Below are 22,888 nucleotides of genomic sequence, written 5' to 3'. Positions count from 1 at the left end.
GTGGTTGTTTGAGGAAGCTTTTGTTTGTTTTTATCTACTTTATAGGTTCCATTTAATAATATTTTTATTTTTTTATATATATATATATATATATATATATATATATATACATACATAAAACCCAGAGAGATGCACGATATTGGACTTTTTTGCCAATATGTCAATATATTATAAGCGCTTGGGCCGATTATATTGTGCATCCCTAGAGATACAGTACATATTATAAGCACAATATCAGTATTGGCAGATTTTCATTAAAAATGTATCAGCGGATATCGTAAACACACCAATATACACAGATATGACTATGAAATGTCCGTCTGGACCTTTTGGCTCATTTTAACCATAAAAAGGGCCAGAAAATATCCTGTGACAAAGTGCTTTTGCCCATTTTTCCAGAATAACTTTCAATATCTGGCAGTTATTTACAATTACCGGTGTTAAAGGGTTAAATAAAGCTGCTACCTCATTGGCGTCCTCTACAATTGCTCCGTTTTATGTTTATTTATTCTGCTCAATGAGGAAAATTCACTACTATCTACTACATATTCGGTGACATGAGTATGGAAAAATGTCATTTTTACTGCAGAAGAATCTAAATGATCTCTGCAGTTAGGCGCAGGGAAAATCTATAGTATACTATACTATATACTATATATTATATGTGATACAGCACAGATTATATACTGTATTGTATCGGTTATCAGTCCAAGCACTCGCGATATATCGGCATATCTGCAAAAAGTCCAATATCACGCATCCGTACTTATTAGGGCTAAAGGATTTTGCATAACTATCTAACTGCAATTATTTTGACGGAAAGTGCAACTGCGATATGACTCATTTTTACAGAATTATTCTCGTTTTCATTAGAAAAGTGATATTTGTGCAGATCTGTGAGAAACAAAGATGTTTTATGTACAGGTCAGGACAAGATTTCATCTAAAAATGGTCATTTGACACACATTTTGGCTTTAACAAAGTCAGCCATATTGGATTTTGATTAAATTCTGAATAATTCTTCAGCCCCGCAACTAATGAAATATATATATACACTAAGCTGCAGATGATAAAACATATACAGCGAAGGTGTCCGATTAGCTTTCAAACCATAATTTGAAAGAAAACATTTATCGACATCCATAATAAGACGTTCAGAGTTATTATTTAATCAAGTCGAGAGTTTTATTATGAGCTAAGAATTAATATTACAACATCAATCCACCACAGACTTTAATTATAGCGTTCATAATTTCACTACTGATTATTATTAGTCATTCTTTTTTGACAAGCTTTTCATGATTTATTAAGAGCCTGACTTTGTGTACAGTGTAGTTTTAACATCACCTCATATAGAACAGAATAAAAGAGATTGAAGTATGATTCTGATTGATTGATTCTGATTAAGTAATGAGGACAATTTAACTATATTTGTGGTGATAACTTAGACAAAAGAAGAAAAAAAAGTTGAAATGTTCCACACACAAGATGCTGCCACACCTGCATCATCCACCACCACCATCATCATCATCATCACCACCATCATCATCATCAACAGCTGTTGCACTCACCGATTCTGAGGACCTGAGCTGAGCTCAGACACAGCTGCGTCGCGATGAGAAGGTAAAAGAAGAAAGAGAAAAGTGTCTTTCTTTCCTCCATCGTGCTCCGGGCGAACTCACCGCGAACACTGACACCATGACAGAGAGACAGCAGCTGCTTCCGGGCACTCGCACACCTGACGGCTCACACCAGCAGCGACCGCATCCATGTGTTTTAAGTTTGAATCCCAGTGCCGATCCTTAATAAACACAAAAATATAAACAAACCAAAAAAAACATCATCCGGAAGTGTCCGCCAAGAAATTCCCAACCAGTCACATCCTTTCACTGAAAACTGGGTCCAAAATAAAAAGGAAAAGTCAGAGAAAAGCAGCTCACTGGTGAGTTCACGAGCCTCCAGCGACGCAGGAGCCACACAGAGGGAGGACAGTGATGTGTGTGTGTGTGTGTGCAGGGAGCCGAGTCAAGCTGGACCCAATCTAAACAACATCCGGCAGGAGTTTCAGAATAAAATTCCAGATCCGCCACACAAAAAAAATCGATTTGTTTTTCTTGTGGTGCTATTGTTTTACCAAATTTGTGGGTGCCACCCACTATAAAACCAAAGACTAAAACTATAGTGTGTGCCGACTGTAGCCGGAAATCACAATTACCAAGTTGTACTCTGTAAAATGTGTTATAACTAATTAGTGAATAATTTAAATTGATTAATTGTAATTGTGTTAAGTTTCCATTAGTGGTTGAGTTAGGCTAAATGTCTTAATCTTGTTTGAATAATCACTTTAAATACATTTTAATAAAAATCTTACACAATGTGCCTTTAATTGTCTTTATTTTTTGTTATGCAGAAACTAAACAAGATTACTAAGTTATTAAGTTATTAACCTAATTCACTGTGTTTTTGATTAATAGTTTACTTACAGTGTGTAACATTTTAAAACTAAAAAAGACTGTTACTTGTGTCTTAAAACTGCTTTTTGACTCCGTTCATCTTTTTCCAGAATAAAAGGCAGTGAATTCTGCAGGATTCAGTCCTGTGTTTCCCAATCCTGGTCCTCAGTGAACCCTGATCTGCATGTTTTAGATGTTTCTTTGCTCCAACACACCTCACTCAAATAGTCCGCTCGTTGTCAAGCTCTGCAAAAGCCTGATAACGAGCCATTTATTAGAATAAGGTGTGTCGTAGAGGATAAGCAAAATCACTTTAAAAATCTGATTTCCAGGCCAGTTTTGGCCAGTTGCTGACCACTGATGTTGACTATCAATGACACTCAATCAATTTCCTCAATAAACCAGATAAAAAAAGGGTTTTTACAAACCGAGCTGAAGCTCCAGTCTCAGATTTGTCTTTGTCTTCCCTCGTGCCTTCATTTGCTGCTCTGAACGAACAAAGCTTTTGGCAACGAGTTACACGATGTGTTTTCTACCATGACCTCGTACAAAGCTGATCACAGGGGTTTTCTCGCAGAATTCTTGTTGATCTTGACTAATATAATTGGCTGTCGGGGGGCCTGGGGCCCGGGGTCCTCTCTCAGATTGGGTCCCCATGCATTTGCTTTCTTTATCTCTCCTAATTGGACGCCCCTGGATGTTTGAGGCTGCGTGTAGTGTGGGATTATGTGGCGTTCAGGTACTCAGACAAATCATTTCAGGCTACATTTAACATACCGTCATTTTCTCCAACTAGTCCAGATATTTGCATTATTTAAAGCAGGATTATTTCTCTGTTTTCTTATTTTCTAACTTGACAGATTGGATTTCACACTGAAAGTTTTTCACTCCGGTCTGTCCCTCGTCTCTTAATTTGGCTTGAGTTGGTTTGGATTAAGGAGCAGATGGATTGGCGGCGGTTCTGTCCTGATGAGAGAGAGGAGAATAATCTTCAGGTTACATGGCAGATGACAGATTATCCCCTGGCAGACAAACAAGGCCTTGATATCTCACAGGAGCAACGAATGTTCTCTCATCCACTCTCAGGATTCTTGAAATACAATTCACAACACAGTTTTTTGCATAATCTGCTGATGATTATTGTTCCATTCTCCACTTTGGTTTGATGTGAGTAGTAGACTGATATTTAGCATTTTTTAATAATCGGAATTTGCTGATTATTGATTATTAATTGGCATATTATCACAAATGATGCATCTTTGCAGAAAAACATATTAATAAATCACTAAGACACCTTACACCTGTTTTTTTAAAGGCCTGTTTCATGTATATATTATTCATTATTTATTAGATTGGTGACACAGACCATTAGTGTTGTTCAATATTAATTACTGAATTTAAGCATTTTTTTTAATATTATTTATTATCATTACTTTAACAAAATGTAAAAAATATATGAGCCAAAAAAAATAAATTGGCATAAACTATTGGCCATTGGCTGCCCTGATTTCTAAGCTATAGAAAACTCGCATTGGTCGACCTCTAGTTGTGAAAATGGAAAATTCCCAGTGTCAGTCATCTCCATAAAGTCTTTACTCCTCATTTAAATCTGCATTTAGATCAGCATTGACATTTTGTTTATCACAATGTTTGTAGACGCACTCTCTCACAGCTGTGAGCCAAAAAAACAAAAACAGATCTGCCAAGTCAGCCTGGACCTCTGACAAACAGCCTATAGACAAACTTAATTAACTAAGACAATGGCAATCCAGCCTCTGCTGAAAGAGTCCTTGGGCAGCGGCCGTAACACCACACCGGCCTCGTATGAATACTGAGCAGAGACGCTGTTTATGCCACACGTGTGTCAACGTTGGCTCCAAAAACAAACGTCACATAGTGAATTAAAGGAACACATTTCCTTATTTACTTTAAAGACAGTGGAAATTAAGTTTATGTTAAAGTCCTTGTAATAAGCTGCAATTAACAGAAGCTTGTAAACTTAATAAATTCATTGTAAAAGCTGAATTAACTTTGTTATTGCTGTGCAGACACCCACAGGCTCTTACTAGAAACGTGTAAGCAGTTTGTATACCGCCATAAACAGCAATGTTTATTAATAAGACCGTGTTAGTTGTAATTAAAATCTTAATTAACATTTAACTTTCCTTATTAGCAACCCTATAAGCACTTCCTAGAGGCTAGAACATGTTTTGAATGTGTTTTTTTACTTGAATAAGATGTTTAATTTTAATATAAATGAGTGTTTATAGATCATTAATCATTTTTGATGATAATCAATGACAGTAATAGGTTATAAATCAATATGAATGCCTTATAAAGGCTAATAAAACCCTTTAATATGCACATAATACAGCGAATGCGCAGATTCTTAACATAAATAAACTTTATTATGCACTTAATACAGTTAATAAAGCTATTTTGCAGCCATTCGATATAAAGAGGGAATAGTGTGTTATTAAAATGAATAAACTCTATATTTTACACTTATAACAGTGAATGCACAGGCCTTTTATTTGGTAAACAATTAGTGCAATAAGATTTTTTGGAGTTTGTTCAACCTGCAGTATATCCGATCACACAAAATTGAATTCAAAAGATATTTAATCTTGGTTATTTATAGCTGATAGTTCAAATCAATCCTTTTTATTTGATCATTGAATGTGAGAGGGTTAATGTGAGGTCTCCAAAGTTGGTTGTAAAACTTTATATCAATGATGAGAGGGGAAAGGAGCTTTTTAGTGTCAGTAAAAAATAAGAATAAAAAAAGAATCAAATTTACACAAAGGCTAAATTTAGAAAATTTATTTTAACATAAAAATGATACTCCACTGTTTTTTCTAAAACGTACAAACACAGTTTTTTGTACAAAGGGAGAAGTCAAAGGGGTTTCCCACAGGTGATTGTACCTCACAGTTTAGCGTCTGTACTGGGCGTCGTCATCATCATCATCATCACCCAAATCTAAGAAACCAGCATCACAATATTAAGAACATCCAGATTATCATGTCCTCGGAGTAACTCCCTCAACAGTTGCCTATTAAGTGCATGTTTAAAAACATCCATTAAGGTGCAATGACTGCGCTGATCTGGTCAAGTGTGTGCAGATGTGGTGACGTGTAGTGAAACAGCACAGCCTGGTGGATTGGAGGAAGAAATGCAAGAAGGATGAGGTGGAAGCAGGAGCGTCACGGCCAGTTTGTGTGCCTCACAAAAAAGGTCCAAATGAGCTGGAAGATGACGAGTGCATGATCGCTCCTCTCCTTTGAGGACTACAATACAGTCACACGTATGTTTTGTTTTTTAATATTAACACAGAAAATTCAAGTAAAACAGGATTTGTTGTCAGGAAATATGCTAATTGTCAAAGACACAGACCGTGGAGAGAGTATGGCAACTGGGGCTTTATGACCTAAGATAAAAAATACAGTTTTATTTGGAGGAATAAAAGTAAAAAGGCAGGACATTCATGTGAAGGAAATGCTGGTTTCTGGCACCTGGAACACACACACACACACACGAGAGGCGGCTTGTAACACTGGGCTTCTAAATGTGGTGTAAACATTTAGAAAATGACAGTAAAAAAAATGCAGTAATTAAATAAAGAATTGGTAGACTATCTGTTTCCAAACTACTTTTCTTAAAAAGGGATATTCTATAGGAGACAAAAAAGTGAGCGTCAAAACGTTATGTACACGACACTCTGTCGCACGCCTGCTGTTATTACGTTAGAACGACAACAAGCACAATAAAGCTAAGTCGGATCTCACCGTCTTTTCTTTTTCTTTTTTTTTGACACAGCCGTTCGTTACGCCCTGAAGAGAAAGTTCAGTTACACGCAGCCCTTGAGTGTTAAAATACAAACACAGTTTCTGAGTCAGAAAAAAATAGAACACCCACATTCCTGTGTTAAAAATAAGCTTTGTCTTTTGTGTCTCTTTTTTTTTTGGCCAGAAAAGTCACACGTCGCAAGTCTCCGTGTCTGCGCTTCTGTGGACGACACGCGCTTGGTCGTTTTTGTGTGGCGTCTTTGTGTTCATGTGCACACACACAAATCTGTGGGTGTGTGTTTATAGTTCACGTCTTTAAGCAGCTCCAGGATGAGAAGTTCTAGGTTTCAAGATAGCACTTTTCTCTCACGGGGAGATGCAGGTGTGGTTGGGAAGAAGAAGAAGAAGGTTGTCTACACGTGGAGGACTGACTGAGGTTTAATACAAAGGTTCTCCTTCAACTCATAAATATTTAAAGCTCGCGTCCACTCCATCTTCATCTCGTCGACCGCTGCTCTTTCAGAAGACGTCACTGTTGCACCCGTTTGCAAAGTCGTCCCGCCGCACCCAGACGACGTCGCGGTCGCTGTTTGCGGCCTCCTCCGCGGCGCACTGCTTCAAGGGGGCAAGCTTCAGAGTTTGTGTTGTGCAGCAGGACAAAGAAATGCCACAGGAGGGCAAAGAGTCTAAACCTGAACCGTCACTATCCTGCGTGAGGCCCCGTATGATCTCACTTCTCGTCTCTAACTGTCCGTTCAGGTTGTGACTCCTCGTCTCGCCGCCCTGTAGATTGAGCCCTTCGATCTTTCCCTGCAGGTCGCCCGGCTCTGCCGACGCCGCTCGCACGGACTTGCAGTACTCGTCGTCGTCGCTTAAAATGTCCGTCTCCTTCACCTGCCCCACGTCGATGCCCTCTCCCTGGCTTTCGTAGGAGCCCAGGTCGAACTGCTCCTCCACCCAGCGGTCCGTGTCCTCGCCCTGAGGTTTGCGGGACTGAAGGAGGGCGTGCTGGAAGAGCGGCGGGCACGGCGGCCGGTGAGCGGGGTCGGAGTCGCTGCCGTTGTTGTTGTTGTTACCGTGGAAGACCAGGTCGGTATCGATGGTGAAGCGGTTCCGCACCAGCTTCCTGCGGGCCAGCGTTCTGGATGGAGCTGAAGCTGAGCGGACACAAACAGAAGGAGGCAAATATTGTATTAGATAAAGTAAATAAACAAAGTCCTAACAGGATATTGTTGACGAGAGGAAATACTGAGGATGTGTCACCTGCTCTGTTCATGGCGGGTCGCGCCCCTTTGAGGGCACACAAGCGTTTGCCCCCGAATGGGACGTACTGCTGGTTCGGTGGCAGAGACTCAGTTTTGAGAAGCTGCCGTCGTTGCTTTTCTCTCAGGATGGAGTGGACCGCTTTCAGGAAGTCCTTCTTACTTTCTGGAGAACTGACATAAAAAAAACACTTCCAGTTGGTTCGGTTGTCATAAACCTTTAGTTTGCGGGTCTTCGAAAAAGTCAGAGAACTCTTACTTGCAGCACAGCTGGAAGGTTCTCTCTGGTCGTCCCTCAGATTCAGATCTTGTGTGAACTATCTCACACACTGCAGTTCCCTCGGAGTCTGAGGGAGGTCGAGAGGAGCAGATATTCGGTTAGTTTCCGACATCATTTTCCTTCCCTTTAGGTCATTAGGCAGATAAACGATCACATCGCCAGAGGGTGAACACACTAATGAGTATTTATCGGTTTTGTTTTCACAGGATATCATTTGTTTTCTGTGGAGAGACTCGGCCGAGTGAAGCTGCCGTCAAGACTTCTTAGGGGTCATGAGAAATGACTTCTTGTGACTCGTGGGTCACAAACTCTCTCATATGAAAGGAAAATAATGGTAACATCCAATTTCTCACTGGTAGATTAACTTTGACTAATAAAATAGATTTTCAGTGCAGATTCAAGCAACTTAATTCACACATTCACTGACATGATGATGTGTAATTATTATTTACATATGCATTAAACACAATCTGTAGCGCTAATCCAAAATCCCTTCGTTAGTTTCTTCACTTTCCCAGATTTATGGACATCTGGACAATAATTCAGACCCCAAATCTCCACATGGTGCCTCAACACTATTATGTAAGCATTCAATTTCTTGCCAAATAGATATTACAGAATAATTAAAAGATGATTAACTCTAATACGGACTAATCCCTGTGCCAGCTTTGACTCCAGCGGGGAATCTAGTCTTCTTTTGTGCTCGTTTTCACGTGTGTATAGACGTACTTGCGAGGGCGCGGACTTGCAGGGAGTCCGTGGCGATCATGTGACGAAAGCGAAAGGGATCCCTGTCATCACTCACAGACGCGCGGTGAGATCCGCCCTGGGCCAAAAGAGAGATTTCAAATATGAAACAGCTGCAGTGCATCAACACGCCAGCAGAGGGCAGAAGAGTGCAGCTGTTTTAAAAGAGTTGACCCTGCTGTACTTACAATCTTTTTCCTGTGCTTGGAGCAGCCTTTGTAGACAAACACAACTGCGGTTTTGAACACTAGATGAGAGCGAGGGGAGGGAGGGAGGGAGGGAAGAGGGAAATCAAAAGGAAACCATTAGGGCGCGTCCGCATTAATTCACCGCATATATCAAAAAGACATTTTATTAACCAGTTTATATCAGTGACAGCTTAATGCAGCGTGTCAAAGGCTGCTTTTTTAAAAAAAAAAGAAAAACTAGCCTCAGATTTGCTCAATCAGCAGGCACAAAAGATGAAAATGGACCAAAGGCACAACATGGCGTGCGCAGAGCGCAGAGCCATTACCCTCAGCTTCACCTCCACAAAGAAAGACTCAACTCTGTGCACATGTAAAATTTATAGACAAAAGTGTCAGAGCGCAGAGAAGCGTGAACACAGGAAGGGAGATCTGTCTGTGTGTGTGAGAGGATTTCTATTTATAATTTAAATTCTTCCTGGATCATATCAGACTGGATTCTCTTCCTACCCAGTCCATTTCATCGCCACACAGCACCTCGCGATGCATGACGGCCTCATGTGAGATGCAGCGGAGTGCCACGTGCCACGTGCCACTACATGTTAAGATGCACTTATATAGAACAGTATTTGTCTCACTGGAGACAACGCTGCTGTTAAGTATTTGATGTATTTGAGGTCATTGTTTATCAAACAGCATAAGGCAGATTAAGAATTGGGGCACAGCAACGACCCGACAACCAACGTGCTCTACCTCTAAGCGACTGTGGCTGGATAGTGTAGTGAGTTTAACTCCAGCAGATGGCGGTAATGCAACATCATGGATAAAAGCTGCCGTTAAACCCAATGCAAGAAGAAGAAGAAGAAGAAAACGAACCCAACAGCAAAGCAATAAACTTCACGTCTTAAGTATTCTGATTCTAAAACAATGTTCTGAATCCTAAAGACATGTCTAAACATGTAAAACAATACAACCTAATGCCTCTGTGTCGCCTGAAACCACGTCCATTCTTACCAAATGCTGCCAAATCAGGGTCCTTCTTGCTCTTGAACAAAGACGCGGGAGGGTTGAGCCAAACCACAGCAGAGTGGAGCAGAAGGTCCCCCATCGACAGGTCAGCCACCTGAGACAGAACCGAAATAACACAACAGTCGGTTGGTTTGTTTGGGTTTCCCGGTCAGTACATTCTGGGGGCTTCATCTTCACGTGTACCTCTTTTTTGTCCGCCGTCTGTTCGTTGATGAGCTGGTCGAAAACGGCGCCGTACTCCTCGTGCAGCTTCTGCATCTCGTTGATGTGACTGGCAACCTTGTTCATGGCCTTCATCGCCACTGAATGGGAGCGACAGCAATTGAGTAAAAAAAAAAGTGTCTTCACAGCAGCTTAATAATGTAAGGACGCCCGCTCACCGTCCAGGTGGTAATGTTCCTCACTGTCCGGGTCGGTGAGAGAGTAGAGCTCCCTCAGCAGCAGCGGGTACTTCAGGACCCTCTGGATGGGTTTGATGAGGTAAGACTCTAAAGTGGACGAGTGCTGCTGTCGGGGGTTTCTCTCGGCGAGGAACGCCTTGAAATCGGGATCCGTCTTTGCTGGAATGAAGCACAGTATCATTATTTTGGTTGCAGTTCAACAACATACTGTGCACAAACACAGAGCTGGTTCAGCGACAGTCCCTCTGCTCTCCGTCTCCCTCTTCCCCCACCAGTTGGTACTGCAGCCTCACAGCAGGAGCTTTTTCTGTCTTTATTTCCTCATCTTTAGGAATTTTAAAATAAATCTGAGCAAGCATATGCAAACACATATGTAAAGTGTGAGGAGGGGGAATCTTTGCATTCTCTTCACACACACTTTTACACGAGGCCTCGGGGCTGCAGCTGTGCAGAAGTCGACGGTATTTGTTTTTTCTAAATGTGTCTGGACAGCGCGATCACACACGATGTCAGTCTCACCGTGTGTCGGGTCGAGTTCCAGCTCGCCCGCTGCACCGTGAGGCACAAGACTGAAACAACACTCAGCCGTCTTATGTCACTGACGGCAGGATGAATGAATGAATGCGGTTTGCAGGTTATTTATTTATTTCTTTTTACCTTTAGCCAGGACCTTTGGAACCTTGGTGTGGCTGGCACAGAAGGCGCTGTAGATCTTGAAGCGATCGGCGTAATAGAGAAACGAGCCGCCCAAAGAGAACAGCACTTTCTGTGGAGACAGGGCAACATGTAATCCAATCGCGTCTCGAGCACCTTTGCGTTTATTATTTGGTTTTTATGTAACAGTAAAAACCCCTCGATCCCGGCCAATCCCTTTAGAGTCAAAGTGAACAAGGTTTTTGGTTTGGACGGCAGCAAACGTGTCCATAATACTAAAGCAAGACATATATAAAGACAGAAGATGTAATGATGTGTCTTTATTCCCTGTATTTATAGTTTTATAAATTTGTTTGTTTTTTTTACCTTGTTTTTAACCCAGTTTGGCTACACACTGTTGTACCTTGCATCATGTGTGCAAGAATGTGCAGTAAAGAGTGTCCTATATCCTTTTTTTTCCCCACGCAACGTATAGGCAATCTGATGCAAAAGATTTGTTTTCATTTTCACTCACTATACAAACACAAAGTACTTTTGGAGTTCGCTTGGCTTGTTTTTAATGAACAAAAATAAAATAGAAACGGTCTATTTTGTGACTTTTGCACAATTATCGCTACTTTTTTTTAAACGTGATAGAAAATGAATCATAAATTTGACTCAACAACACATAAGACCCGAACCCTAAGCCAGGAAAAATGCATTTTCTAAAGCCTGACGGTGCCTAAAGCCCATAAACTCACACCCCAGGATGTCCATATAAGGAGTTGTGTATTATTCCCACTGCAATTTACCAAGGGTGCACCTGTGGCATGGATCTGTGCCGTGTGAGCACATAAGGGTTAATATAGTGCTGAGAAACAGTGGAAACTAAGGGGATAAACAACGTTATCTGTATCAACTTCAAGAGCTTGACCTTCTCGTACCTTAAACTGCTCCACCCTCTCCAGCCTGTCGAGATCTGGCACCAGTCGGATTCCGTCTTCCAGCGTTCGGAGGAACTCCACCTGGAACTCCACCATCTCCCCGAGGTTACCGAACAAAACGTCCAACTGTCACAAACATGAAGTGTCATACAAATCGGCTCTTACGACATCGACAGGATGATTCTCAGATTATAAGAGGAAGTACCTCATCCTGTGTGAGGAAGCTCTCCTTCTGCAAAGGTGTCAAGTAGCACTCTATTAGGCAGCTCAGGTCCTGAAAAAGATGAGGTGCACAAACACAATCAGCCTGTGATCACATGTTCGTTAATGCTGAGTCATTACTGAGAAATCTGCTCACACAGGGATCAACACATCCCACAATGACACATAAAGCTCCGTCAACATCCTGCATAATAAAGGAAAGTACTTGACCCGGGACAGATTTTTTAAAAACCTCACTTTGACGTAAGTCTTCTCCGTCTCCACCAACTCGTTGATGACCTTGCGCAGTTTGTCCGCGTGGGAGAGCTGCCGCTGCGCGGCGGTCCCGTTCGCGGGCGGGAAGGCCGACACGGGGCTCGGCGACAGGGAGGACGAGGACGACGACGAGGAGCACGACATGGGGCACTCCAGGGGGTTCAAGTCATGGAGGCTGCGGCAGATAGCGGTGACCTGCTCCGTGCTCTGAAGAGACGGGGACACACAGAAGACATTTGTGTATATTTAAAATGATTACTGTGTGATATTTGTGCAGATCTGTGAGAAACAAAGATGTTTTCTACGGACTGTATAATCTAAAAATGGTCATTTTAACATACATTTTGGCTTCGGGAAACATTGCACATCCGGCAATTTGAAAATTGCAGTAGGCCGTATTGCAATTTTGATCAAATTTAGATTAATTGTTCAGCCCTATCGGCAACTAGAGCCTTTCTGAATGTTGGAAAAAACAGAAACAAATGATAATCCAAGAACTGAAGGTGCAAAATAAGCATCGACCTCATACATAGATATTTTTATTTTTTTATTTATAGTGGGGACATAAACATACGCTAAAAAAAAATCCCTGGAAAATACAAAACACCAGCAATATATACAGCACATTCCCACGGAGCCTGCCATAACAACACCCACCTGGTATCAAAAATACCAAGCATGAGCAGACCTGCTAACATTAGTCAAAGGACTAATGTTAAAAAAGAAAAGCAGGGTGTGTGAGACACACACGCACACACAAGTCATACTTTAAATATTCACGGTTGATTGTGGTATAATGTGCAGCGTGTCTTTGGAAAACGATCAAACTAATCACTGTGTTAAACAGTGATGTGCAGCAGCTGTTTAAAGGAAAACAAACGCGGCAACACAAGGAGTCAGGAGCGAGGCGTTCAGGCTCTCATCGTCCCGCGGCTGCAAAGGGTGAACACTTCTGCACGTAGGGCAGAAAGAGAGAATGCAACACAGGAACACGGATGCTATTATTTAAAGCCCGTTGTGAAACTTCCTTCTCCACCTCTTTTCTATGGAATCAGAGGAAACATTTTGTGCATAAGTGGTTCTGGAACAAGTCCAGACAGGCTGCTGCTGCTGCTGCTGCGAGAGATGCTCTAAAATCTATTTATTTTACAAATGGATATCAGAAACACAGAAGATGGAACAAATCCCCTTGAAACACAGAGGAATGAAAGATCTTAGACCACACACACCAAACTGCTGTCAAAACAAAACGTCACGCACATAATCCTCGACCTTTACAAAACTCCAAATGTAACCGTCACCCGTGAAACACACCTTGAGAAGAAATAAAGAGCGGACATCATTCAATAACACGAAAGGCCAATTACTGGGGTGTTTCCTCATATTTTTGACTCCGCGGCACAAACCTGCACAAGGAAGCTTTTCCAGGGCAACACGAGTGACTCATCCTCACAAGAAGTACAGCAAGAACAAATAAACTGCTGGTGTGTGTTACAGTGTGATGAGGTTAATTCATCCAATTCAAACCCTCACTCATCCCTCAGCTCCATGTGGAGGGTCAGGGAAAGTGTTCATTAAGTGTAATCTCTGTAATCTCTGCATGTGCATTTCCACTGGCTGATTTGCAGGCAGCTGGCAGGCGGAGGACACGGCTTGTCTTTGCCGATTCCATGCCTCGTCCTCCTTGTCAAACTGCGGCAATGACAAACACGGCTTTCCATCATGGTATTCAAACCAGTTTTGCAACACTGCTGCATCAAGCCAGAGAGGAGCATGTGTTGCTTCACTTCCTTATCTCACAGCATTGACCGTCTCTTTTTTCTACATCCAAAGGGCAAAAAAATAACAATAATGAAACTTCATGAAAAAAAAGTCACTATTTCTTCCTTCCATTCAAAATTTGAGTTTCACTTTTTAAGTTACGACGCTCACGCAGACAAACAAAAACAACCTCCGACAAATCCCAAAAGTAGGGATGGAACGATGCCACATATTTATGTCCGATACCAAAATCACATGATCGAGTATCTGCCGATATCGATATCAGTCCGATACGTTGTACATTGTAGACCTTTCAAACTAGAAAGCGGTTAACACGTTCTGCCCCAAAGAAGTCCAAAACATGACTCAGCTAAAATGCTGTTAGTGGTATTGATTAACATTTTTACAGCCTGTGCAAACTGAAGCACGCAAAATATAGAATTGTTGCATTTTTATCTCTCCCATATCCAATCCAGGGAATTTGAGCATTATAAAAACTGGAGCTGCAACTCAACTACTAAAATGTTTTTCATTATCTATAAAATCGACCGTCAAATGACGCTCTGAAGTGTTTTGCTGTGTCCACAAACCAAAATTATTATTATACCGTTTGAACACTTTGTTATATGGAGCAAAGAAATCAGAAAATCTCACATTTAAGACGCTGAAAAACTCCAATAACAATTAATTTAGCAATTGATTGATTGTTGCAGACGTTTGTCACACTGGAGCGACAATTTAAAACTGATATAATAAGCATGATTGACTTTGTGGCCAGTGTTTGAATTCATTCAACAAACTTCAGTTCTCAACAAGCAGGAAGCATATGGCGAGATGAGAAACGACGCCAGGATCAATATGCAAAAACCAAGCGCCCCCCAAAACAGAGTGATGATGACATTTACAGTTCTGCAGCTCACGAGTCAAAGTCTTCCCCTTGACAGTGAGAGGGAGAGTTAGTGACAGCCAAGTGACAGATGGAGCGCGTGACGGAGACAGATGACGGCAGGAGACGGAGGCGGAGAGGGAAGGATGAGCAGGAGGAGACGGATCGCCGCGTAACGCTTCACAATCACCGCTGATTAGGGAGTGAGGGGTTATTATGCTAATGAAGTCGTCAGAATAATTCAGGCAATACAAGAGGAAATCTGTATTGCTTTGGTTAAAAATGAATAATTCAAGATAAAGCCGTGTTCTTCTACTTTGAATATCATCATTTTATGTCAAAATAATATTCAAACGTCAGATAAAAACATGTATAAACAGGTTTTTTCATTACTCGTTTTGGTTTGTGGACATAAGACATTTGAGAATATCATCATTTCCAGGTTTGGGGAACACGATCACCACATTTCTGACATTTTACAGACAAAAAAGAACTTAAATAATCAAGAAAATAAATCTACAGATTCATCGATTGTGAAAAATAATGGTTACTTGCAGCCGTGTGATGTAAATCTTACATAAACGGTAAGAATGCTTCCCCCCCCCCACTGAATCTCTAACCGTGTCAACACTGCTGTACTATGACATAATCACTGATCTCTGCAAGACTGAATCCACCACACACACACACACACACATCAGACTGCATGGCTCACCAGCTGAAACACATCATAGATGGATTCGGTCGAGCGCTTGGAGTTCCTGCTCCTGCGTGTGGCCGACATTGTGGAAGGTCAAGCAGAGTTCAACAACTACTCCAGTCCCAGGTAGCTTCCGTCATGGCTCACTTTTGCCCAGGAGGTTGAACTTGTGCACCGAAACCGATCAAAAGTATGAAAGTCTGCTTTCACAAGACACGACGTAAAGACTGTACCATAAAGAGTGCAATAAACAGCGGTGGTCTGATGTCATCTTATCTAATCAGTCTCTCTCTGTCTCAATCCTTCTGACTGTCTTTGCCTTCTCTCCCCCGTCCACTCCTTGTTTACACACTATCCTCGTCGCCTCTCTCACTTGTGTCCAGGTGTGTCAGCAGCAGCAGCAGCAGCAGCAGTGTAGAGTATAACATTAAAAAACAAGATCAAACATCACATCACATGGAAGAGAGGGGAGGGGAAAGGAGGGAGGAGAGGAAGCAGTTGGGGGAGAGAGTCAAACACTGCCCTCTTTCAATGCAGGTAAGAAAGAAATTCAAATCAGACTGCAGCCTCTCGTGTATAAGAAATCACAACAGAATTCAGTTTGGAACAAGACGATTTAAGCTTGGAATAAAAATAGGAGAAGAGCCAAACTCTACTAAGGCAAATTCTGCAAATGCTAATTCGCCTTCAGGTCTGACTGGAGAGTCAAGTTCTCACCCTGAAGTTCCACTCACTTTTAACACGACACCGTCATCGGCCCCAGCAATGACTTTCAATACCACACCTGCTGCAACACTTGTCGTGCCAGAGAAACAAGACGACTATGAACTATGATTATGAAGGATGAAGGTGAACGACACATGTGCAACATCCACTCACTTACTGTAAACAAATGCAGCACATGACACTTTGACCTCAGACGTGTGGAAAAAAGAAAAAGGATTAAAGAAACAAACACCGTGTACCTTCTCTCTCGTGAGTCCAAAACATGCAATCACTAACCCCGGCAACAAATACTCACCATTTTATAAAACGTACAACACCACTGACCCGCCCTTCAGAACACACAGAGAGAGGGAGAGAGAGAGAGGGAGAGAGGGAGAAGTGCAGCATGAGGGAGGAGCGTGGAGGCGAGCTCCAACCTGCTCTCACACCCGCCAGCTCGAACCATGTGAGCCAAGACACACAGAGATTACACACATCCACGTATTTCGGCACACTCGGAAAACACAAGTGTGCCATAGGGGGAAAATGAAATGGCACACGTCTGAAAATACTTGGACACTTGTCCTCAGGAAGGACAGGTATAAACTTGTCGAACACATGGGGAGAGGGGGTGGGGGGTGGGGGGGGTCTTAAGTGTTCACTTCTGTCTGAAGTCAGGGAAACATGGAAATCCATAAATCCCTGCATGGAATGACAGGATATGCGTCTTGACAGGGAGTCGGTGAGGAGAGGCTTTAATCATTTCATCTCAAGTGGAGGGGATGATTACGTTGTGACAGTGGAGACCTGACAAATCTATATATGGACATTAAGACTCTGGACATCTGTAGGAAGAAGCTTTAAAGTCAGTGTCAAATGTGGGGTATTACTTTATTACATTTATACATATTTGGATTTCCTATATTTTTTACACAAGATCCTATCCTAGAATCCTATCTACAAATAAAAACTATTATAAATACTATAAATCTACATATTTATTCATTTTCATGCACATCTGTGCTCGGTTGCATGCATTTGTGTCATTGTGTGAGGCTCCATAAATCAGCACAGTTCTCCATCCAGTGGCCGGCCGTGGAATTACACCAACAACTGAAACAAAAGCTGTTTTCGAGTTGAGTGTTTAAAGATAATTATTTTAAAGACAAAACGACTCTACGTTTATGAATTCTTCGTGAGCGGTAACTACGTCGTGCGTCCAAAATTACACCATCAGGAGTCAATCAGAACAAACCATGATGGAAACCGTCTCATAAAAACACCCTCTACATACTAAATTATGCATTTTCCATTTAAATTGGCCTTAAGCAAAGCTGATGAAAGGTTCCTAAATTATAAGCAGCCCTTGCGAGTGAGGCTGACTACACCTCAGAGGACACTGGCAATCTCCATTATCTCCATTATCACTGTTATCCCGAGCAATTTTATTCTCTGATTGGTTTATCACATTGAGGAGGTGGCTCTGTGCTTTGTCTCAAATAATGAACCACCCCGCGTTTCCTCCGGCGAGCCAGACACCCATTTATCTCCACTAAATGATGTGAAACACTGGCGAATGTAGTAATTAGAAAGTGGGGATAATTAAAATTGCCCCACTTTGCCAATTTTTTCCCTCAGTTTTGCCCGCCGCGCGAACGGCAGGCAACGCGGGTGAGACGCGATCTTCAGGCAAAACGACGACGTTTCCTTTTTCCTTCATACCAAGGTCGGAGGTCACAGCTGACTGGAGAGCTGAGGGAGAACGGCTCCTTGAGAGCCACGTTTGTGGTTTAAAAAAAAAACAAAAAACAGTAGGGGGTTAGTGTGAAGGAGGAGGGTAAAGAAGAGAATCAGGTAAGAACTGCAAGGAAGGAAGGAAGGAAGGAAGGAGCAGACAAAACAAAGGACGGCAGATAAGGAGACGCCACAATCAGAGAGAACAAAGGAGGGGAAAAAAACACTGAGCTGTCATTTCTGACGACATAGAGACTCTTTGGAGACAAACTCTGTGACAAGAAACAAAGGGTTAAAATGGAGGGCGATTAAAAGAAGGACACGGAAGACGGCAACAGTAGAATTAGACGAAGAACTGATGAAAGATCATTAAACACCATTTGTGTTTACATCGGAAGAACTGGGAATGACGTTGATCATGTTCCAACTAAGAGAGAAAATGGACGCTCGCAGAAAAGCCTTTGTTGTTCTTGCTCTTCTGGAGGATAAACACTGAACTTTCGAAGTTGAAAAGACGAGGTCGTTCCTTTTGAAACTTCCGACTCCAACTCCAAAGCATGAAAACACTAAAGGACAACATTATGGAGAGTGAGCGCTATCCTTCTCATCCCTAATCTTAAAAAACAACTTACTGGTTAATGGATTCATTTCATGATGAAACTTTAATATTTAATTCCATTTAGTTAAGATTACATGACATATGTTGTGTCTTGCAATACAATTCGAGAGCTTTAGAAAATGTGGCATTGGATTTTTGCCCTGCAAGTTACTTGTTCTCACAATTAAAATATCAAGAGTACTGAAAGAGCGATTTGGTCTCCAGCCATCACAGCAGCCCTATCTGTCAGTATTTCTCTCTTCCTCGCCTGCTCTTGCTTCCTACTGATAATGGCACATTGGAGTCACAGAACCACCACTTTTCCCACAGGATGGAGTCTAGACTGGAGTCGACTCTGACCCACTCCTGACTGAAGCTCACTGACACACATCCAAGAGAAAAAAACACACCATCTTCCCTTTCCTCATCTTCGCGTCCACGTTATCGACAGAGAAGCACAAAGAAGAAAACCGTGCCCGCTGGTTACTGGTTATCAGGCTCGGCCGCGGTAATGGAAGCGACAACCGGAACCAAAAGAGACTGGCTGGCACACGCCGCGTCCCAGCGATCACGGCGCCGGGCCCTGATCGGACCAGACGTGATCCTAATTGCAAAAATGACGCTGCTCTGTCACTCTGTCACATATCTGTCATCCCTGCTCTCCAGAGCAGTCACACATCACAAACACACATCTGTGTTTGTGCTACAGCTGATGTGTCTGCTACTGAACGCACCTTAAAAAAGGACAGTGTTGTGTTTAAAGCTCATCGTTTCTCATTCACGTCAGCGTGGTTACAGATTTTAAGTACGAATTAAATGTCAAAGTAATGGAATGTGCGTGTCATTTGGATGTGTGCAGAATGGCATCACGTGGTGACAAACTTATTCACATATTTCTGTAACGCCTAGTGTCATTTTGAACAGGTAAACCACACACTTTCCAGGAGAAATGACTAATAAGTGATTACTTATTTCATGAAAATAGAAAAAAAACATCTACACATAAACCTTAAGTTAATTCTGCCATCTACATTTTGGGCAATTGTGCTAATTCTCTGCAAATGACTGCGTTGGACCACTTACACTATGATGTTTTTTGTCTTATGATGCCCAGAAAACAACTTCCGCATAAAAGGTTTCAAATCTGACATTTTAAAAAGCATCAGGACATCTCACACACACACACACACACATCTGAGTCCATTGTTGATCGGCTACATCAGTGTCTCCTCTTCTGACGAACCCGAGATCAAAAGTTAACCACATTTCCCCCAAAAACCACAATTCACCAGGATCCAAGCAGCCAAACATGACAAAGCAGGTCATCATTCACTCACCGAGCAACACACACGGACAACTGCTCGTCTTTGTCTTCCCCACACAAAAATACATCTAATCTCATGTCCTACCTTCTGTCCCGTCCCTGCGAGGGTTTTGTCTTCCTGATCTTCGGGGCTCTGCAGTGTCAGCGCAGCTCGGTCGTCCATGCTCTCATCGAGACTCTCCACCGTCAGCCCCGACACCTCGTCCAGGATGTCCTCTGCAGATAAAGACAAAAGAAAAGAACGATGTAATAAAACATCACAACACTTTGACAGTGGTTTTGTGTCGTGTTCAAGCCTCCGACCACTAGTTGGCAGCAGTCATTTGTCTCTCTCCATCAGCTCCTCATTAAACATTGACATTTATTTCACGAGGGGGAAAATAAATGCTCACAGTTACCACATATTTTGGGATTTATCATATATATACACACAGTAATATTGTGAATTTTTTTAGATTCATAAAATAATCTACATTCCTCATGAATGTTATAATGTGTGACTGCATCATCAAAATATTTTGCCATCCATCCCCCGGGTTAAGGGTATTTTGTCTTCTTAAGAATGATACCATCGCTAACCTCCATCTGTAGTGTCTTTATTCCAGTCTGACCCCTTTGCACGCGGTGTATCCTACACTATGACGGCACCCCACACTGCTCAAACGATCCCTATTAATATTCATAGCGCTCTCAGTGCTTGTACAAACAATGCCAGCTTGTCAGCCGCTGCACTGTAAGCCCCCCAATTTATAAGGAATACAAATGGTGCCCTTGCTCAGATAAAAAGAGCGGGTCAGAGGAAAGCTGGCAGCCGCCTGCAGGTTTCGGCAGAAGACATGGGCATTCATGCATAATTAGCAGATTGTCCTATTCACCCTCTGCTTGGAAGGAAAAAAAAAAAAATGCATCATAAACTATATTCTCCCCGCTTTTCGCCACTAAAGCGTGTGAGGAATGTGGAAAAATGTGCACGGTCCATGAAATCTATACAGAATGTGCCACTAAAACCAAAATCTAAGGTGTTAAGATTCTAAAATCCTGTCCTGCTGTTGGATCTAGTGCATCAGGACGATGGATAATGCTCATGAGCTCATTCAATCACCTCAAGAGTGTGTCTGTACACAAATCAATCCTAAATTTAACCCGTGAAGGGAGAAGGGAGTGTGTGGACGAACACGTGTAAAAAGTGCATTCGTTTCCCAGGTGTGAAAAGATTAAAGCCAGAAAAAGCTTTTTGAGGCCCTGGAAAAATAGAAAATGCAACAAAAGTGATTTTCCTCTTCACCTCTGACTCTCAACAGCTCACTACATTTGTCACTAGAGGACACTGTTTGTTTGCATCATCCATTAGTGACACTTTTAGACAGACTTTCACCAAATGTTAAACAAAAACCGCAGTAAGCCTCACCTTGGCTCTGGGAGTAGATGTCCGTGCTGCGGTCCTGCTCCCCGTCTGAGCGTCGAGGCGGAAGGGAACACAGCACCTGAGGGTCCAGCCGGGGCAGGGCGCTGACACACAAGGTCAGCGCTTGGCTCGCGAACGCGGCCCTCATGTCGTCCATTTGGAGCGTCGACGCAGCTTTGCCGTTCAGCAGCAGGATCTCGTCCCCCGCTCGCAAGCCTGGCAGATAATGACAGGACGGAAACCAAGTGAGGAATGTTAAAAAACTGACGGATTACCATCAAAACGGAGTCAGTTTACTGTGCATAGACTGACACAAACACAACGTCAGTGACAGAATCTTCCACAGCAGGTCTGTGGCTAATTATGTAGCTCGTCTCATGTGTTCTAATACATTAAAAATGCATCTTTCCATGCTTGTACTGCTTGAGGCTACAACTGATGTAACAAGACTGGATGAGTTTGAGACAGAGGGTGAAATGCATGTCTATACCTGTCCTGTCATCGTGCACGTATACAGTCTATAGGGTGCAGAGCTACCATGGATTTCACTCCAGTTTGAGGCTCCCTTTTCCTATCTCCTGCCTTCTCCCCTGCACCACCTGTGCCTGGCTCTGCTAATTGAGAATTAGCACTCAATCGGCTGACCAATTAGCAGCCAGCCTCACCCACTAGACCTGATTGGTGGTGACAGCTGTTTTGTGGCTTCCTGGCAGCGGTCTCACATGTCAACACACCAGAGAGAGAGAGAGAGAGAGTGTTGTGGTTTCTGTTTACGCCATCAATCATGGGCACATATTTGTTATTCCTTCCTCTGATTTCTGTCTACAGTGATAGGAATAACAGACTGTGCACACACTGTGAGGTTTTTTTTAATAAAGGAATGACGGCACAGGCGTGTGCGCACACACATTTAGCCCTAAGTAATGACCTAGTTGTCCGGGATGTGAAATGTCAGCTGTAGAAGAGGCTTTATTGGAGAGAGAGAGAGAGAGAGAGAGCGAAATAACCCCTCTGAACATTATATGACTGTGTGTGTGTGTATATAAGTGTGTTTGCATTGGGGGGAGGGGGAAGAAGAGATTGAGAAAAGAGCCCTCAGGCCTCCTCGTCCAGCTCTGACCTGGTTTTTTTTTTTTGCACACGCCCTGCAGAAATTCTCTCATATTCGCACATTCATTTTCTCTTTGTGAGACACAGGCGCACAGACATTCAGGGCTCATCCCAAGCATAAATGTGGACCTACTTATGTCAACACTGGCCAACCTAATTCAGTGATTCAGCAAAATACAGTGTCATATTTCCAAAAATGTGTATTGTGTGGCCTGGACGCCGCACGCCTCTTTCATCTCTCCTTGCCTATAGAGACAGTAAGTACAGTCGTATCCTCCAGCCTGCTAACCTGGCAGCTTTTAGGATTGCTATTACACGAGAGGACACAATCTCACACTTGAGTAACCTTGGTCTGACCCTGGGGCACAGTAATAGAGAGAAGGGGGCGGGGGGGTGTGTGTGGTTATTTTCTATACATTACAATGTTGTATCTACAGAGCTGCTGTGTGTATTCTCAAATCCATTA

At 42.5% G+C, this 22,888-nt stretch overlaps 2 protein-coding genes across 10 annotated transcripts in view; both read right to left on the bottom strand.

The window, feature by feature from the left end:
• grik1a (glutamate receptor, ionotropic, kainate 1a) overlaps positions 1 to 2,005 on the bottom strand; it is a 41,630-nt gene extending 39,625 nt beyond the window's left edge. For 2 of the 5 annotated variants that reach the window (XM_044042287.1, XM_044042289.1), the window contains exon 1: positions 1,572 to 2,004. In XM_044042287.1, the coding sequence (XP_043898222.1) occupies positions 1,572 to 1,662 (91 nt within the window). In that variant the 5' untranslated portion in view covers positions 1,663 to 2,004. Of the gene's footprint in view, positions 1 to 1,571 lie in introns of all 5 variants that reach the window. The other 3 variants (XM_044042286.1, XM_044042290.1, XM_044042288.1) reach the window with 3 other exon arrangements.
• A 3,256-nt stretch (positions 2,006 to 5,261) lies between these two features.
• The window catches only part of tiam1a (TIAM Rac1 associated GEF 1a), a 70,677-nt gene continuing 53,050 nt past the window's right edge, over positions 5,262 to 22,888 (bottom strand). For 3 of the 5 annotated variants that reach the window (XM_044042283.1, XM_044042280.1, XM_044042279.1), the window contains exons 16-29: positions 21,316 to 21,528; positions 19,993 to 20,123; positions 12,182 to 12,406; positions 11,928 to 11,996; positions 11,723 to 11,848; positions 10,803 to 10,911; positions 10,125 to 10,304; positions 9,928 to 10,046; positions 9,730 to 9,838; positions 8,719 to 8,777; positions 8,513 to 8,609; positions 7,763 to 7,850; positions 7,505 to 7,677; positions 5,262 to 7,398 (exon numbers count right to left, since the gene is read on the bottom strand). In XM_044042283.1, the coding sequence (XP_043898218.1) occupies positions 6,761 to 7,398; positions 7,505 to 7,677; positions 7,763 to 7,850; positions 8,513 to 8,609; positions 8,719 to 8,777; positions 9,730 to 9,838; positions 9,928 to 10,046; positions 10,125 to 10,304; positions 10,803 to 10,911; positions 11,723 to 11,848; positions 11,928 to 11,996; positions 12,182 to 12,406; positions 19,993 to 20,123; positions 21,316 to 21,528 (2,336 nt within the window). In that variant the 3' untranslated portion in view covers positions 5,262 to 6,760. Of the gene's footprint in view, positions 7,399 to 7,504; positions 7,678 to 7,762; positions 7,851 to 8,512; positions 8,610 to 8,718; positions 8,778 to 9,729; positions 9,839 to 9,927; positions 10,047 to 10,124; positions 10,305 to 10,802; positions 10,912 to 11,722; positions 11,849 to 11,927; positions 11,997 to 12,181; positions 12,407 to 15,561; positions 15,954 to 16,567; positions 16,623 to 19,992; positions 20,124 to 21,315; positions 21,529 to 22,888 lie in introns of those variants that run through there. The other 2 variants (XM_044042285.1, XM_044042284.1) reach the window with 2 other exon arrangements.

This window comes from Solea senegalensis, linkage group LG13, assembly GCF_019176455.1.
Source record: "Solea senegalensis isolate Sse05_10M linkage group LG13, IFAPA_SoseM_1, whole genome shotgun sequence".
NCBI lineage: Eukaryota > Metazoa > Chordata > Actinopteri > Pleuronectiformes > Soleidae > Solea > Solea senegalensis.
The sequence above is the reverse complement of the archived record's forward strand: the minus strand, read 5'-3'. Positions and strand labels throughout refer to the sequence as shown.